This window comes from Micropterus dolomieu, linkage group LG23 (assembly GCF_021292245.1).
Source record: "Micropterus dolomieu isolate WLL.071019.BEF.003 ecotype Adirondacks linkage group LG23, ASM2129224v1, whole genome shotgun sequence".
Classification (NCBI taxonomy): domain Eukaryota; kingdom Metazoa; phylum Chordata; class Actinopteri; order Centrarchiformes; family Centrarchidae; genus Micropterus; species Micropterus dolomieu.
This window is the reverse complement of record NC_060172.1, coordinates 23,323,702-23,342,275: the sequence shown is the minus strand read 5'-3', so window position 1 is coordinate 23,342,275 and position 18,574 is coordinate 23,323,702. Positions and strand designations below refer to the sequence as shown.

The 18,574-nt window shown below is 37.5% G+C and overlaps 1 protein-coding gene across 1 annotated transcript; it reads right to left on the bottom strand.

Annotated features, from left to right (window-relative positions):
• Nucleotides 1-13,588: 13,588 nt before the first annotated feature.
• Nucleotides 13,589-16,023, bottom strand: LOC123963906 (ADP/ATP translocase 2). Its single transcript, XM_046041004.1, has 4 exons — nt 15,817-16,023; nt 14,456-14,942; nt 14,221-14,361; nt 13,589-14,027 (listed from the first exon to the last, which is right to left on the bottom strand). The coding sequence occupies exons 1-4, from the start codon at nt 15,925-15,927 to the stop codon at nt 13,870-13,872; spliced, it is 897 nt and encodes a 298-aa protein (XP_045896960.1). The 5' UTR covers nt 15,928-16,023; the 3' UTR covers nt 13,589-13,869.
• Between the last annotated feature and the right edge of the window lie 2,551 nt (nt 16,024-18,574).

The window sequence follows — 18,574 nt, the reverse complement described above, 5'->3', positions numbered from 1 at the left end:
TGTGTGTGTGTGTGTGTGTGTGTGTGTGTGTGTGTGTGTGTGTGTGTGTGTGTGTGTGTGTACATTGCCATGAAATATAAATCATGGTAGTTGTGAACCCATACTGACCAGTTTGGAAACTATAGATGTCCAAGCTTACTGTGGTATAATTTACAACAACAATAACAAGAAATCTTCTGGGGTTGGGCTACATATTCCCTCTAAAAATACTGATGGTCACAAGATTGCCTTCTTATGTAAAATAAAAAAGGAGAGTAGTTAATTTGACAGTGGGTTTTATTTATTCCTATGGTATTAAGGGATTATAATGCAGCTGTTGTCAAGGTACCAATTTCAATCATTTTACTGAAATGTAACTTCCTGTCAGTGGTGACAGGGACAAATATTTCTCATCTGTTTTGTAATTGTTGTCCATGCATTTTAATGGTTAAGATTGCGTTTACTAAATTAGGGTGTGTTGATGAGACAGTATTTGAGCAAAAATTTGTTTCTTTTTTTCTGAAGTTTGGAGTTTAACTCATTTGCATACACTGCCACTAATATCTTAAAAGACTGTTAAGGCTAATAGACCTCTTCCATTTCAAAACATAAGAAAAAAAGAAAGATTCTTTTGCTGATTGGTTTTTTTAGCCTTTCACATTCACAGTTATGGCAGGCTGGCATATGCGACTAAACTCTCTCCTTCATAATTGCTGCTCCTCAACTTGCACCTGACTGTTATGGGATGTAGATTAAAAAAATATTTGTCACTTTCTATTGTTGTTATTCAGTAGCCGACATGGTTTTAATTTGATAATGGAATTATAATATTGGGGGGGAGGGGTTAGGCTAGTTGTTGATTGGAACAGTGTTGAAGAGGGAGGGATTTAATTTGAATCAAATTTGAATTGGAAACAAATGCCATCCTGATCCTAGAACCCTGTATAACCTGTTCATTACTATTGCAAAGCCATTTAAGCTAGTGGGAGCTAAATGCATTAATCTTTGTGTTATTGCTCTCCCTGAAGGCTCAAATGGCATGCAACGTTTTGAAAGGATATGCAGTCTCAGAGCAAAACAAGTAGCTCCATTGATATCACAGTTTCACGATATACCACATGTTGGAGATGGACTTTCTAGACAATAGTATACATTCCTGATTTTTCTAAAAACCTAGACACAGCATGTACAGAATAGATTTGGAAGCTAGTGTGCTTAAGTTGTCATCCATAAATCACATCACTTAAGGCTCATTTCTGATATTTGAATTGTTTTGTATTGCTTTTTACTCAAAATAGGACACACACACACACACATGCAACAGCCTGCAACTGCAATCTGAAGGATTTGCTCGTTTGTGAGCAAACACTTTAGTAGTTGTATTGTTAAAAGAATAACTGCGTACAGTGGTCTTAAGAAGACCCGCTGTACATTCAAAAAAAAAAAAAAAACAGTGCTACTTTGCACATTTCTTAAAATGCCTGTGCTTAATATTTAATCATTTTCGTCAAATGAACTTCTATAATTTTCTTTTATTCAATTTCAAAGGAAAAAAAAAACATTTTCTTTTTTTAAAAATCTTGATAAGTGGACTGCATTATTTTCTTGCATATATGTTGCACTGCTTAAACCAATAAGTGCACTACTGTTAACAGAGATATTATAGTTTTAGAAAAGAGGATTTTTTTTAAATCTAACATTTGGTTGTAGAGTTCACATGTAATAGAATAGCTTTGTTTCAATTTATTCATTAAGTAATTCAGCGGTTCTTGGCTTTCGTTATTGCTTGCAGTTACCTACAGTATATACTCGTGCCGTGTTAATGCAAGCATTTATTTTTATTTAAATATGTACCATTACGTGTGCTCATCTATGTTTTAACCTTTGAATTCATTCTTTTATGGAGTCAGTTCCCTATAACAGTTATTCAATTGCATTTCTTTAGAAACAGACAGAATTTTCTTACGAGAACATCCAAGCCAAACAATATTAACAGTGAAACAACAACAGTAATAATAAACACAACTCCCGTCCAACTCCGTTGGCAGAGGTAATAATAATAACTATTATTATATTATTAATAATAATACATTTATAATGTGTGTGTGTGTAACATAAATTATATGTGTGTCCTAGAACAACTTTCCGTGGGTTTAAAGGTGTGGGGAGGTGATGGAATGCAGCTTTTTGATATCTGTCTGTCGGTTGTACACAGTTGTGTCCCTTCCTTAGTGTTTGTATGTCTGTGAGACTCTGTGTGTGGTATATAGCCTAATCAAACTGTTGATAAGTGGTATATCTGAACTGTAGGGCTTCCTTAGCAATATGCAACGCAGGTACTATGAGAAGCAGTTCTCCAAACCTTTTGGGCTAATACGGCACCTGTAACGTTTGTTCTGAGATTTGAGTGAGGCCTAGGTAGGTCAAACACTGTTTACTTCGTTGTACCTGTTTGGAGAAGTTATGTCCAGCATTTTGATGCTAAATTTTATATAATTGCTACTAGATTTCAGATCCCTGTGGAGTCAGTTGAAGTGAAGTCAAGTGATGAACATGAGAGACCTGGATAGATTCTGGTTTCTCCTCAGCTAAAAGAAATTATTGACTGCAGATAAGAAATAAACCGAAAAACAAATGTGAGGTTAGTCCGCAGTAAAAGTAGCACATTATTTAACATTTGATTGGGCCTGTCTCCTATGGTGTGCATATAAGCCTAAATTGTATGGTTCCTGTTTGTAGCTGTTGTTGCCAGGATGGCAATATTGCTGCATGCTAGTGCTATATTTGTCTCTACACAGCACGTGGAGGGTAATCTCATGCCTTAACAGACAATGCACTAAATAGAATATGTTAGCAACTGCCGAGATCTCTTTCCAACAGTACTGCCACATGTATGGCACACAGCTCATGATGTTGGTGTTTGTTGTCTGTTCAGTACCAAGTTAAACACTGCCAAACTAACATCATCACTTTTTTGAAAGCATAGGCAGATACATTAATTGAATTGTTTCAGTGTGATGTATGTATTCAGTAATCTAGCATTCCTTCATGGCACCTAAATTTTACATATTTTGTGTAAACACATATATCAAATGCACTATTGACTGTAGCTAGATGAGTACAACCAGCTTTGTGGTATCATTGGTCTAAATAGTAGGTTAAGTAGCTCGATGTTGGTTTTTGAAATATTTGATTTCACAATTACACTATCAATTGTTTCTCTATCTTTTTCTTTTTTGGAATAACAAAAGTAGCCAATCTCAACGTTATCTGGATGAGGGCTAATAACTCATCCCACTGTCAGTTGACTAACTTCTTGTATCATAAGGTGTTTGATAGCAGACCAGGCTCGGAAGGGGAAAGAACCTTCTCTCCAGTGTGTCATAACGTGCTATAACATACCTAGCCCCCCCCCCCTCCCCTGTTGCATTAGCATCACATGCTCTTCACTGTCCATAGTTATATATTCCTTATACTGCTTCAGCTACTCGTGGTGGTGCTTAATTCTCTTTTCTCAGTGTTGCAAAAAAAATCGGTTAAAAATTGTTGAAAAGTTGCAACATTATCCAGAAAATAAGTCCTTATCTCAATCGTGCTTCTTCTAGTTGTTAGTTTGAAAAAAAAGTCTAGACTTTATGTTTGCATATTTTCAGAACAAAACATATTGAAAAGTAGATAATAGCCTTGAGCCTGCAGCTGTTTGTATTGTGTTTCAAATATATTACTGTTCATGTTTTGTTTATCTTAGTGTAGAGACACAGGGTCTACAGTACATTGTTGTCCTTCTTGCAGTATGTTTAATTCATCGTTATACTTCTTTATTTCAGGCTTCTTCCTGCTTTTTTTTATGGTGATCATAGTGATGTTGTTTATACATACATAGCTTCACGCAACTGGATAAAGGATAGTCAGTTATTGAGTCATATTTCACAGTACTATATATGCTTATATGCTTATTTGCTTTGCATTGAGATGAAAACAAGGAAATGGAAGATAGTAATGGTGAGGGTCATATCGGGGCGAGGAACAGCTTCATTTTATTCTGATAAGCATGTGTCTGTCTTCCTGTTTGTCTTTCAGTCCGTCTCCACACATTTTAAGTCAGATTTTTTATTTAAGCTTGACTAAAAGTCACAAAGTTAAGAGTAGAATACAGAAAACACGTGAAACCAACTGCATTTTTGGCCTTCTACAGTACACATAAGAGTGAAATAGATAACTTCTTACAAATATACTATATATATTTAAGTATCACCATCTCCACACAGCTGGAGAATACATTTTCAGATAGTTTGATAAAGACATAATTGCAGCTAGAGTATACAGTATCTTGTGGGATATAGGGAATATGCCTATCAAGTGCCTATCAGTACATACAGCAACTATACAGAATATTCATAGTTTTTCTCTCCTACATTGCACAGATACAGTATATACACAATGGTCTAATATAAATATATTATTTATACTATTACTGCTAAGACCTGGTGGTTATGAGTGCATCCTAAGAGAACCCTTTAAAATACCTGAAATGTTCTATTCATATACAGTAAAGGCTACATCTGCAAGTTTTATTTTTTATCTAACATTAATACAGTTTGGAGGATTCAAAGATATAAAACGCAATCCCGTTTTAATGTCTAAATGAAACATTACAAGTAGGTTGAGTGGGTCCGCATAGTACCTGAGAAAACAAATATGAAAAATTGAATGACCGTTTTTTGTTCTTTCACGTTGCTCTCTCTCTCTCTTTGCTGTTTGGCATTTTATACATGCCATTTTTTATTTTCGGTTTTTGCCATTTGCAAACAAGCCATATCCTGTACTGTATGTTTTGGGGGAAAGGCCAGTGGCACTTTGTGAACAGCAGAGGGGGCCACACATTAATAGGGAGAGGTGAAGTTAACGTGCTGCCTGCCACAGTGAACGGAAATCCAAGTAGAATATTTGGATTTAAAAAAAAATCTTATTGTGGGTAAATATTGCCTTTCATCAGATTGTAATAATGTCTATAAGCATGGCAGTAAGTTACCCCATACTGGCACTTGCTGTAAACAACTAAAAAGCGGTTTGCAGGCCATATGACCTGGCAGCTGCTATAGTAGTTTTACTATGTGTCCTTTGACCTTGATGACAGGCCCTTCCACATGCAAGCCAGTGCCCAATTTCCCCACAACGATCATTAACATCTCCTCTTATCTGACAGCCTTGTTGTTTACATACAGCTTGAAACTGTAAAGGGCAAGCAACGTGAAGAAACAAACTGGCCGTTAAACATTAGACTGACAGTAGATATTTATAACCACTTCTTGGAGGCAAAATGAGATTACAAATTGAAAGTTTTGGCAAAAGAGAACACACACACACACACAGCATTCAAATGTCGTTGAAAGTGTTTGGTTTAACAATATGAAAACAAAAGTAAAAGAAAATATAGTAGAATGAAAATCATAAATGAAGTTTCAGGAATGAGTGGCTGCGAGATAAAAAGGTTTTGGGATGGCTTATTATTCTGTCCCCTGTGGACTAATTACCACAGTTTTCTCTATAACCTTCTCCAGCCTAGTTACTGTGCCAAATTTAGGGGGAAAAAAGACACGTTTTTAATTATACCGCTATTGTTAAATTAGGCGTCAGAACCAAGGAGAAAAACGAAAAATAAAAGAATCTTTTCAAGAAATTTCTGTAAAACTTATAACATAAACATAATATATTACAGCAAAAACATGCATCATACCAAAAGCAGGTGATTGCCTTTATTTTGACTCTTTAAACCCTCCATTATACATAGTTTTCAAGTAAATAGGAGAAAACAGCTATGATTAACAAATGCACATTTTGAAGGCTTAGTTTCATATACATTTAATGTTAAAATAAAGCATTACTAATATAGGCAATGTGATAAAGCTAGTCCCTGTCATCCAACCGTCACACTATGACACACACAAACAGCATCTGTTCACATTTTACAGTCAGACATCCAGATTCTGTTTTGATTTTTAGCTTTACGCACATACAGTGAAGCAGCTGTTTTATTTAATTTTAAAGTACAACACAGCCAAACTAAGCTATAATAACATCTAGATTATATTATTAATTTCTCCGAACATGCAGTTATTACACTACCCTGATGAGGTTTTTAATAAAACATCATCATCAGGTAACTACCATCCATCGGTCCGAATGAAGCATGCAGTCCTGTCTACACAGCCTTTTCCTGTAGGGGGGTACTTTGTTTTTAATCGAACACAAACTATATTTTGAGTGTCCCGCCATAACAGGATTTCTGTATCTTTTTAAAAAATCACAATGGTGAGGAAACTTATATGCGATTTAGCCTCTAAACAAGACTAAACGTTGATCTTTGTATTCTTACTCGCTGCAGTCTTTTCGGCTTAGTCCAGCTCAATTAGTTTTAAAGTGTGCAGCAGTGCAACTAAAAACATGCATTCCTGTTCAAGTCCAGAACATTCCAACTCCTAGTCTGGCATTCATTTTCCACACTTAACTAACCTAATATTAAGGAGGATTTCCAGCACTTAATCGTTTTACAGATCTGTGGGATATTTGATTATGTAGTAGCAACATTGCCCATTACATCAGAGTTTAGTAAAAATGTATATTTCCCTAAAATAGATTGGGGTTTTTTTTATCTCATCTTGCTGTTTATTTAAATTTTGCCAGAAGATCACAACTCCCAGCTTTGAGCACAGCTTATGCTTGTGTGGACTGGTTCTATAGACAACATGCACTATGCTATCACTCAGTTTCTCTATGTAGGTCTCTCTTTTATAGTGCAGAGACGTAAAATAACATTTTTAAAAAACTGCAAAAAGAGAGAAGTCAAGGCTCTTCACCACAATGTTGGTCACTGTCTCAGCCAGCACGCAGTCTGCAGACAGAGATTAAAGATTTGAGCACTGTAATAATGTCCCCAAAGTGGCTGGTGGTGGTCATTTGTAAAACGGGGCCATGCTAATCATTAGAAGTCAAATTGAGAAAAAAAAAAACTGTACTAGACAATGTTTGTTTTCACAAACCAAAGAAGGGTTAAGATAATTTAAGTTTTATGGAGAAAATAGCGTTTCTTTTCTATGTGTGTGGGGTTCAAATGGTTGGGCTAGATTGCTACAGTTGTTTGTTTTTTTGGTTTTCTTTGTTTTTCTTCTCACTGCAGGGTGCTTGTGAAAATGCATCTATGTTTTGTGGTTGTGTTAATTTGCCTATTGTAGACCAAAATAGATTTTTTTTTATAAGAAATGCAACAAAACATAAAAATGAATCTGACACAGTAGCTGTGATGTAAACTATCGCATGTTAAAACATGTATAAGATTGTAAATGTTGCATTGTTCCTCTTGACAAAACATAATACTCAATAATCATTGGTTATGTCTTCTATACACACATTTAGCAAATCAGTGTAGACCTGTTCACCTTCACATTGGATTAAATCCAAAAAATCTTTATGTTAGCAGTTTTCATCAAATATTGGCACCGTCTAATATTTTCAGGCTGTCCCTAAATTACTAATTTGACATTGTGACATAGAGTACATTTAGCCATTTATACTTGAGATGGACCAAGATGTTAAGTTTGCACATATTTGTAGCTTGTTTATTAAGCCAAAAAAAGGATAGAGAATAATGATACACAACTTTAAGTCTCAGCAAAACAAGTTAAATCTCACTCATGATCTCTAAGCAAATATTACAGTATTTCATGTTCACTGAAAAGAAAAACGTCAGAGCCAGCCATTGCTACATTATTAAAATTAATGAGTCAAACCAAACTGTAACATGAATTTAAGTATCATAATGTGGTCCAAATATGTATTAAAGTGATTACAAGATGATATATTTTTGTAATGACAAGGCATCATCTGCGAGCAGAATGTAAATCATTTGGCAAAATTTGACAATATTTTATTACTGTAAGGTCGAATTCTAGGTGAATCTGCTGTATATTTTTCATCCTGTGTGTTCAAAATAGGAAATTGAATTACTGTAATTCGGGCGATGTTTTGTACCCAGGTTGGAGACAGAATTTCCCAAATATTGACAGTACAAATCAGAAATGACGTGTCCTAATCAAAGCAGCTTAGGTTATTTTTCATCTGGCTTTTCAGGCTTTTTGCTGCCATATCTTGTATGTAGATGCTTTTGTAAACATGCACTTGAGTGAACTATGAGATGTGCTTATAAATATGTGTATATTTTGTTAGGCTCTTTTTGCCTACGTTAGCTTGATATTTTATTATTTCCCTAAAAGTACTTCTCCTATATAGTTATGAACTTGGCACAAGTGGAGCTGTTGTAGTAAAGGTAGTTAACATCACAACTAAGCAACCCTGAAATATATGCTGCAGTAATGTGTTTTCAGTTTGTTTTTGATAATTTATGCTCCAAGTTGGTTTGTATTTTATTATTATTGTTGTTATGAAACAAGCTTGTTTGAAATGTATTGACTGCTGTTTTGAAATAGGGGATAAAGTTTTTTTTTTCTTTCTTTTTTTTTTAAATGTATGTGCAAGGACGTTTTTTATAATATGATTTGTCAAACACTGGACTGGAGTGAGTTTTCCAACATTTCCAAGTTGAGAGATGTATTTGACAGACATAACTGCACAGACGACACCCTGACAGACAAAGCACATCCTCCCAGCTGTACAGGGGAGGGTGACTAACATGGCCGCCATCCTCCTGCTCAAAATAGGAGTCATTTAGATGTAATAAGATAAGATATTTCCTTTGTGCTGGTTGATTGCATTCATTGGGTGATGGTTTATTTATAATAGGAAACATTTTATTAGGGGTTTTCCTTCCAAATTGTAACATTTTTTTGAGTGCTATCTTAAATATTCAGAAAAATCCTAAAGGGATACCACTTGACAGCTATCCAGTTTTCTAAATCACCTGGTATGTCCGCGTTATGGTAGAGCAGATATGACAGTTGAGTCATTACACCAACCACCACTTCTCAAACCAGAAAAGAGATTTGCACTAGACTTATTTTGGTCTCCTTCTATCAAAAGCAATATAATTCACTCAACACATTTTTGAACCATAGTATGTGACGGTTGTCGCCCACAGTGGCAATGCTGAGTAAATGGTGATATTTGACAAGTCTTGATTTGTTTTTGTATTCAAAGGTACAGAATCAGTCACCTTTTTAAATGCACATGACATCCACGTGTAATTGTTGTTCGTAGCAGGTTTTTTTTTACCCAGCCGTACCCCCGAGTATTAGTGTCCAGATTTGAGGGGCATTAAAACTGTTGTTTCCTCCTGTGATTGTTTTGGACAAATCAAGCAGCTTGGAAGTAAGTGACGGGATGTGTGAGGGAAGGAATCATTTCCCATGAGTCAAACATCAGTTGTCTTCATCACACATCAGACTAAACACATTTAAAGATAAACACAAATACCAAAAGATATACCCAGCCTTCCTCTGTCTAGGATACCTTTCCCCTTAAAAACAATCATCTTCTCTGCATATTTCGCTTTGAGTGCTTTTCGCTGGGATGTCACAAAAGAGAGAAAAAAAAAGTGAGATAATAATGAAATAGTAAGATAGAAAATCTCAAATGCACCTCACGTCATATAAACATAGCACCATTGGCCACTTGAGAATCTGTGTCCACCAAAATGTATCATACTTCATCCTTTTTCAACGAGGTCACTCACAACAGCAGTAATTATTGACCTTAACGTTGGTATTTTGTTGATGGATAAGTGTAAATTTTTCAATAATTCACAAACAGCAAAACTTCACCATTTTATCTGGATGTAGTAGCTTTCCTGTTTTCACCGCTTTGTGGTGTTGTTGAAAGATGTTGCGGTTTGTCTAAATATGTTGCGTGTTAGAGGAAGCATAAGTATGTGCCTTCTTGTAATCTCCTTGGTGAGCTTGTTATTATTGAGAAGCTGAAGCCAGCCAATTGTGTTTGCACTAAAACCAAATTGCTTTTGTGATGTAGACTATTTAAGCAAGCTTGTTGCGTCACTTTAACCGTACAGTATGCATGAGGGTGAAATTGGTAAGTCTAGGGCTAGAGCTCTCATCTGTTGACCTGTAAACCAGTGCAGCTTAGAGGATCTTGTGAATATATCTTGGCTTAGTTTTGCATTCAGTTTTCAATTCCATCTACTTAATCATCAAGTTTGTCACAATTTCAGCAGTTCAAAAAATAATAAAAAATTAAATTAAATTAAAATAGGGGGAAAAAAAGCAAATAACACATACCATGAATACCATACAGCTTTTACTTTCACATGCCACAGTTAGAGAGTTACACAACTGCAGTAGAGATATTCATTTCTCTGAATCCATGGGAATGCATGAGTATACGAGGTCGCCTCAAGACTATTGGTCAAATGAATTTAGGTTGTTTTTGAAAAACATGTATTTATTACATATTTTGTTGACATCTAAGAAAGGCCTACATGCTTTGAGTCTTACGAATGCACCTTATTCATGTCAGTCCACGTGGGGGAAAAAGGCTGGCAATGTAATATCTCTGATTTAGCACCTTACTACACAGCATGTTTTCACTTTATGCCAGTTTAGCTATTCTTCCATATGTATGATTTCAAAAATAAATCTCATATTTTGTGAAATTGTTTCATGGGATGTGCCAAAGTTTGGAGGCGATCTCCCAAGTGTTTATGCTTATCATTTTCTTTTCCTCCTCCTTCAGTTATAGCAACGGTATGTCAAAACTTTCCTATAACAGTGTGTGGAATCAATTTATCTCAGCAAACAGTATCATTACTTGCCATTTTACAATAAGCCCTGTATTTCACATATATTTACCAGTGATGTGTATTTGTTATTATAAAGAAAATAGCCGTAAAAGCTTCATTATGTTACATAATATTGTGACTTTTTTCGAAAAACTGTGAAGACTTATCTTGCATATACTTTATACAGAAGTATTAAGCCTTAATACAAAAGACTAAAAAAAGTGTGGAAGAATAAACTGATTGTTGCTAAGTAAGGATGATTTTTGTAAATGTTACCAGCACTTTTTTTGTAATTTTCACTCTCTGAGGTATTGTACAAGTTCAAGCTGTTTGTGAAGTTTGATTATGAAGGAATAAAAACTAGTACTTTCCTGTACTTCACAGAAAGTCTTGTTGCCGTTTTATTTTCCTGCTACAGACTGACATCCAATGAATGCATAAAACCAGAAAGATAGATAGATAGATATTATTCTTTGGAGTCAGTATAATCAAATGAATGAGCTGAGTTAGCTAAAAGTAAGCCCATAAATACTATTAGCCTGCTGATGTGTGTGAGTCCAAATACAGTTGGAAGTGACGAGATCCTAAACAACAGGTTGGACTGTATCCCAGAATGCACTGGGCAGAAGGCAGGAAACACCCTGGACAAGCTGCCAGTCCACTACAAATCTAACAATGGTTAATAAACAATGACAGTCATATGCTTTACACCTACTGTACAGGAAATTCAAGTCCAGTCCACTTCACTCACAAGCATGTGGACTGTTGGAGGAGACTGCAGCCAACTGTAAGCTCTACACAATTGAGTGTGCTGCGAGGTGTCTGTGTTGTGTGGCTGCTGTACAGCACAGTAATTTAGGCTGACACTTTGATTAACATACCGCATGTTAACTGCATCAGATCTATGCCATAAATATTACCTGTTACTGATACTCAGTTTGAGTCTGTATGCAGCAAGATTAACCAACCAGTGAGGTTTATACTGTACTGTCACTCCTACAAATTAAAAAAAAATCTCCATCATCACAAAATGAGATCAAATGAGAATGCACTTCAATAAAATGTATCATGCAGCTTTAACAGACGTTACCACAGTCCATTTTTATTTGACTTTTGATATTAAATTGTTTTACACTCTGTGTTAACAGTGATGGATTCTTATACTTAGATTGTAATCTGGTAAAACACATCCAAGAGCTAAAAGGGGACAGGAAGCAAATATAGAAGATGCTCTGTATTGTATTGTAATACTGGATTCAGGTTGTAGACTTGAAAGAAGCATTTGGTGGAATAAATCATAAGTGCTTATGAATTCAGAATGAACTTGTCTGAGGAAAAAGATGGTTGCTTCGCACTGGCTGGCTTCTTAATTTTTCTTAGCTTTCAGGTTCATATATTATGGCTAAACCACATTGTTGACAAATGAAAAACACAGTGGCAACCTAATTTACAAAATGATTTGTGATTTTTTTAAATCCATATTTTTCATTGTATATTATCAGTCTTTGTTCCTGATTATAAATTGCAGCCATACTGTCAAAATATATGCTCTTTAATTCATGTCTGACACAAATATACAAAGTCCGGGGTGAATTAATTTAGGACACATTGCAAAATTATATAAATGATTTATAATTAGCTACTTTAATGACCCCACAGTGGTTTGTTTATTTATTCACACTGGTAATAATTCTTCCTTTACTTTGTAATAGTGATATACTGCATTATATTGTACGGTTTCCTTCTATTAACACACCAACACCTTATAATGTACCAACACGTCTAAAAGTTAATTAACCATTCATAAAGGCAGCAGTACCTACAATATTTATGTGTACTGCGTAGTATACTACACAGGTGTTATGGCGGAACAGCGTCCACCTTCGTACACGCTGTCACTTTGTCACAAAATCCCGATAAGCAGATAAATCTGATTCATCTTTACACGCCCCGCCTTCAAACCTCAATGCTTCAGGCATGCGCATAGGGTACGGGAAGGCCTCGTGAGTGTCACTTCTTTTCAGCGCGCGCCCCCTGCTGTCAAGTCTTCAGTCTTTCAGGCGAATTATTGAAAGCACGGACAGTGTAGCTTAAAACTACCAGGTCTGTATGTGGTCACTCTTAAAATGTGTAGCCCGTGTCTATCTAAATGACATAAGATAAGGTCTACTTACAGGCGCCTTGGTTTTCAGATCATCCACCAGCACCAGATCTACTCTAGTACCAAGCACAAATCTGTCTGGATTGTGAGAGAAGGTATTAAAAGTGAAGTATTTCTGTCACACCTCTTAATCGCACGTTCCAACACGTTTGAAGTAGATGAGCACACACACACAACTTAGTTCGTTCATGCAATGCGGTGGAAAATTTCATACTGCATTTTAATATTGAACACTGACTCAAAATAAAATCTGCATTGAAGGGTTTAGTACACTTAAAACATGACATAAGCTTTTATAATGTTCCTACAGGTTGTCAAATACATACAAACATCTTCTGAATTTCACAAGAGCTTGCATTTCCCTGCCGTTTGTGAAAGTAATTTAAGCTAGCGGTGAAAGAGATCCTATAAACAACCAAAACCTAGAGGGTCAGGCAACCTGTATCACCACAAAAGTGATCATAAATGAATGGTGTGCTACGACTTTATCATCAGGAACCTTTCTGGGCCATATTCAAATGGAGCCAATGCTCAGGTGATCTACTCTACAGTCCTAGTAGAGACCACGGTCAAAAAAAGGAAGGCTCAGGAAGAGATAAGCGCGAGTAAATATAGCAGTTGGGAGTAATCCACTTCGTGCGTTTCATTATCCAGTGAGTGCTCATCTCATGCAGCAACAGTGGAGGAGACAGTTGACATCAAGGTTTTAATTTGTTCCCCAGAATAAATTTATTCAAGTTGGGACCATACAAACCTAGTGAATGACATGAGGAGGTATCAGATATCTTTAACAGGAATGACATTGGTATAGAGGGTGTGGAACGTTTTAAAAATCATAAAGATGCACAACGTACAGCCATGGCCCACAGCTAGCGGTGAGACACACTATAGTTTGTTCCCATAAATAAGGCAGAATGCAGAGTCCATAAAAATGGAAAGTTATTACATTTAGCCAAATTGGACAGTGATGTGACAACATGAGGAATTACATGACTTTCTTCAGCTCATCGTACAACACCAGCACGAAGGCGCCGCCCATGCCTCTGAGCACATTGGACCAGGCTCCCTTGAAGAAAGCCTTGCCTCCCTCATCACGTGCGATCTTACGCCAGCAGTCGATGGTTCCGCTGTACATAATATCAGCTGATGAAGGCAAGAAGAGAGCAGAAATTAGAATATGCAGGGAGCATCAGAAAAATTATGCAGTTCTATGTTGCATTTAGCCTATCAAGTGATAATACACAAAACAATGTCTTTTACAGCCAAGTGTCAGTTTGACTGCAAAAAAAAAAAAATAAATAAATAAATAAACACACATTAACACAAATCAGCTCACCTCCTTTACGTCCAGACTGCATCATCATACGTCTACGGACAGTGTCGAAGGGGTATGAGGTCAGGCCAGCAACAGCTGTCACACTCTGCGCAATCATCCAGCTCACCAATATGTGAGTGTTCTTGGGGTCTGGAAGCATACCTGTAAACAAAGAGGGGGAAATATTAGATATTAGATAAAGACGACGCAGGTATCCTACGACGTTTGAGTGTATGTCGATGTTAAGTCAACATACCCTTAGCTGTGTCATAGATGCCAAAGTATGCAGCCCTGTAGATGATAATGCCCTGCACAGACACATTGAAGCCCTGGTACAAGCCTTTCAGGCCATCAGACTTGAAGATCTTAACCAGGCAGTCTCCAAGACCATTGAACTCTCTTGTGGCTCCAGCCTTTCCCACATCAGCGGCTAGACGGGTACGGGCGAAGTCGAGGGGGTAAACGAAACAGAGAGAGGTAGCTCCAGCTGCGCCACCAGAGGCCAAGTTACCGGCGAAGTACCTCCAGAACTGGGTGCGCTTGTCGACACCATCAAGGAAGATCTTCTTGTACTTGTCCTTGAAGGCGAAGTTGAGGGCCTGGGTGGGGAAATATCTGATGACATTGGCAAGGTTACCTCTCCAGAAGGAAAGGAATCCCTGCTCCTTGGGGATACGGACAACACAGTCCATGATACCCTTGTACTGCTTATCCACGGTGATCTGCTTGCTGGCATGCTGGACCTGGAATAAACAAAAAGATACCGGTGAGTTTGAAACAGGTAAACCAGGTAAATGTTACACATGGTTCAATCAGAAAGTCTCCTTGTTGTGACCTTGGTACATGTAAAGCCTGTAAAAGTTGCCGCTCATTCTCCAGGCAAGTGCAATTTCATAGAGCTATCAGTGTTGAGTAGCAATCAAATGATAATAGTTGAGTTGCTGAGTCTTGATCTACCAAACATTTGTTCATTCCGAGGAACCCCCCCCCCACCACCAATATTATGTTAATGTTAAGTATGGGAAGAGTCAGCATCGGGAGCTTTAGAAACCATGTGGTAGTGCAGGTTTTACTTAAAAGGGTTTAAAAGTTGTGGAACCAGCTGTGAATGCCTGTCGCCGGGCCTTACAACCATCGCACTGTACCTTAGCTAACATCAAGACGTACATTAGCCACCATCAATATCTCCTGATCAATTACAGTTAAAATTTAACCGACATTCAGTCTCGTCACATGAATCAATGAAATAGTAACGTGGTAGTTGAATCAAATGTGTTGCCGTCTGTGTGTACACAGTGTCCCAATTACCACTACAAGGGTTTGTCCTTTGTTAGCTACGCCGGCTAAGGTTAATGTGTGAAGCTAACGTTAGCAGCCGGGCTCGTGTAGGTCATTTCCCATCCCGTGATGACCTCAAATCCTCCAACTCACCAGTCTTAAAACTTTAATTTATTTAATATGAATACATGCTCCTGAGCTATGTGAACCTCCGAGCTTGCGGATACGTGATGAACACCGGCACAGATAAGTTACGCATTTAACGCGTTTTGTCCAATGGCAGCTAGCAAGATGACACCAGCTACCCGGCTAACAGTGAGCCTTCCGGAAGAGTTTTACCTGAAGGAGAAGCTTCACTCTCTCGATTGGGGCGACCGCTGTTTTGGAGATAGCAGCGGAGATGCCACCGGCCAAGAAATCCTTGGCAAAGGAAATAGCTGTCTCATTCATGGTGCGATGTTCTTGGTGTGTCTTTCAGTTAACCAGTACGTAAGATAACGCCCCACTGCCCTCTGAGACTGACGGCCCTGCACAGACGAAATGGCCGATTGAGAAGCCGCGTTGAGGATTTATATAACACAATGGATCGCGATACAACACGGGAACTGTGATTCGACAGTATTGGCCAATCCTTCAACGTCACGCGGTTCTCCGCCAATTAAACCGCCTATATAGTGATGTCGTCACGCTGCGTAATTTTCTATACCCTAGGAAAGTAAATTACAAAATAGACGCGAAGAAACTAAATTTAGACATAAAACCAAACGAGTTACAGCATGGACTTGCTCTTATTTGGTTTCCTTTTCAGAGTTACGCCCATAGACCAATGGAGACAGCGGCCTGGCCGTTACAGATTTGTGCTGTAAATAAAACTGGAGGAAAGTCATAGGGTCATACAGACCCTGGTCTCTCAAGGTCTCCAGAGGGGCATATAGGCCCAGGCCAGCGCCATAATTACAAACATGTTAATTTAAATGAAATAACTTTCAGTGAAGGTGACGGCTGTTAGAAACAAATAGGCCTACTGTATGGTTGCCTTTCAGTTTGGCGCATTCTATTGAATTAATTTGTTTTATGTAACCTAGTCTAGGCCTATAGCCTATTACGTTTTAAATACGAACAGGTGAAGTGTTGTTCCACAGTTGTGGATGTTTTTCAAGGGACACTTGTGTCTGTTTTACGCGTGTGCTGTTTGCAAACCCTTAATGTTGTTGAATGTCAGATGTTTCATTTCGTCCTCAGACATGTTCTTGAGCAACATACCGTCACGTGTCCACGGCCTGCTCTGCTGGCACCACAAGTTAATGAGTCCACTTGTTGAAATGTTCGAGCTGGGTTTTTTTTGCGAGAGCTTAATTGTGTTACTGCGTATCTTGGATGACGACAAGTGCTGCATAACCGTCTAAATTACAAAAATAAAAGTTTCATTCATCCAGTGCTGGCTCGATCAAGGTTGTCCACTAGAGGGCGGCAAGAGACTTACAGTTTGCTTACACACGTTTTCAAAACGACCTTTTTTTAAAACTACACACAAAACTGCTCATACAAAATGCTTCATATCTCCTTCAAAATGAAACACTGTAATTAAAATGCCACAAACACATCCCAAAATGAAGCATTTGCATCAGATGGCAAACACTTTTTTCATAATAGTAAATTATTGGATATACCATTTACACACTGTTGTTCTAAATCTAAAGCTCTTTTGTCTTTCACGGCCTTATGTGTACATTTCCATATAATGTTCTAGAGTGAAAGTAATCTGCTGAGAGGTGCTGAAAAGTACACTGTAAAACCCAATGCAGTGTTAAAACAGGAAATATTTATTTGGCAAAATATTACTGTTGTAACAGTATAGCACAGTGTTGAATACAGCAGCATACAAGAAAAGGAAAATATAACTTTTACTACTTAAAATTAATACATATTTTACAATACTGTACTGCTGAAATAACCATTAGATTGTTGCAACTTGTTCTAATTTCTGAAGGTTCAAGTTATGGATCCCAATGTAAAGCGACTCAAGTCTCTCATTGTCAACCTGTGGCTGATCACATGATCACTTGTGGCCCTGATCTCATTAGTGATGGCTCTCCTTCCTTCTCTTCTTTGCCCTCGTCCTCTTCCAAGTCCTCCTCCTCCTCCTCCTCCTCTTTCAACTATTCCTCCTTGAACTTGTCTTCGTTGTCATCCCCTGCCTCTCCCTCCTACTCTCCTTGCTCTCTGTCCATTGTTGGCATCCATTGGTCAAAACAGGTAATCTGACCTTTGACCTATGTATAGGTCTACTGTATACTAAAGCAGTGGTTACTGATCAATTAAGCAGTTAGTATTTGAACATGTGAGGAGTGGGTATGTGACCTGGTGAATAAGTGTAGCATTTTGATTGGTTGTGTTTTGGAAAGGAAAGCAAGTTCCTATTAGATTTTTGTGTCTTAGGTAGAGAATTGTGTGTAGTGTTTTGAAGTATTGAAGTGTTTTATGTAGTTGAAAACTGATAAATAACAAATCTATCTATCTATCTATCTATCTATATTTAAAAAATTTAAATTACTTTATGTCCATGATCCAAAAGGCTGATGTGACAACTTATTGACTATCCTATGTTCCTGTGATAGTTTATGAAACTGCTTGTGTTTTATTTCAAGCCTTATCGAACAACAGAACTGGAAGCAAAATATGTTTCTCATTAAGATGATGCCAGCTGTTGAAAATAGTTGTCTCCAGGGTCTTGTTGATAGCTTATTATGCCAAACCACGTTTAGTGTGGCCACATAAACCTCAGATAAGACTGTTCTGATTAAACTGGGTTTTACAGTCAACACCGTTATCTCAGTAATAAGCCAAGGCTCCCATTATTGAATCTTTGTAATTTACACATGTGCATGTGTTATGTAATGCACCGGGTTGACCAAAGGGAGGAGCTGCTGTGATGCCATGCAGTCAGCGTCAAACCTCCTCTGAGGAATCCATACAGCCGCCTCTGAAGCGGAAGTAGAAGAAGACCAAGATCACAGTGAATAAAACCTGACTCAGCTGGGAGCACACTGGGAAACAAGTTGTAAAAGACAATCAACTCACTCATTCTGCAATATTT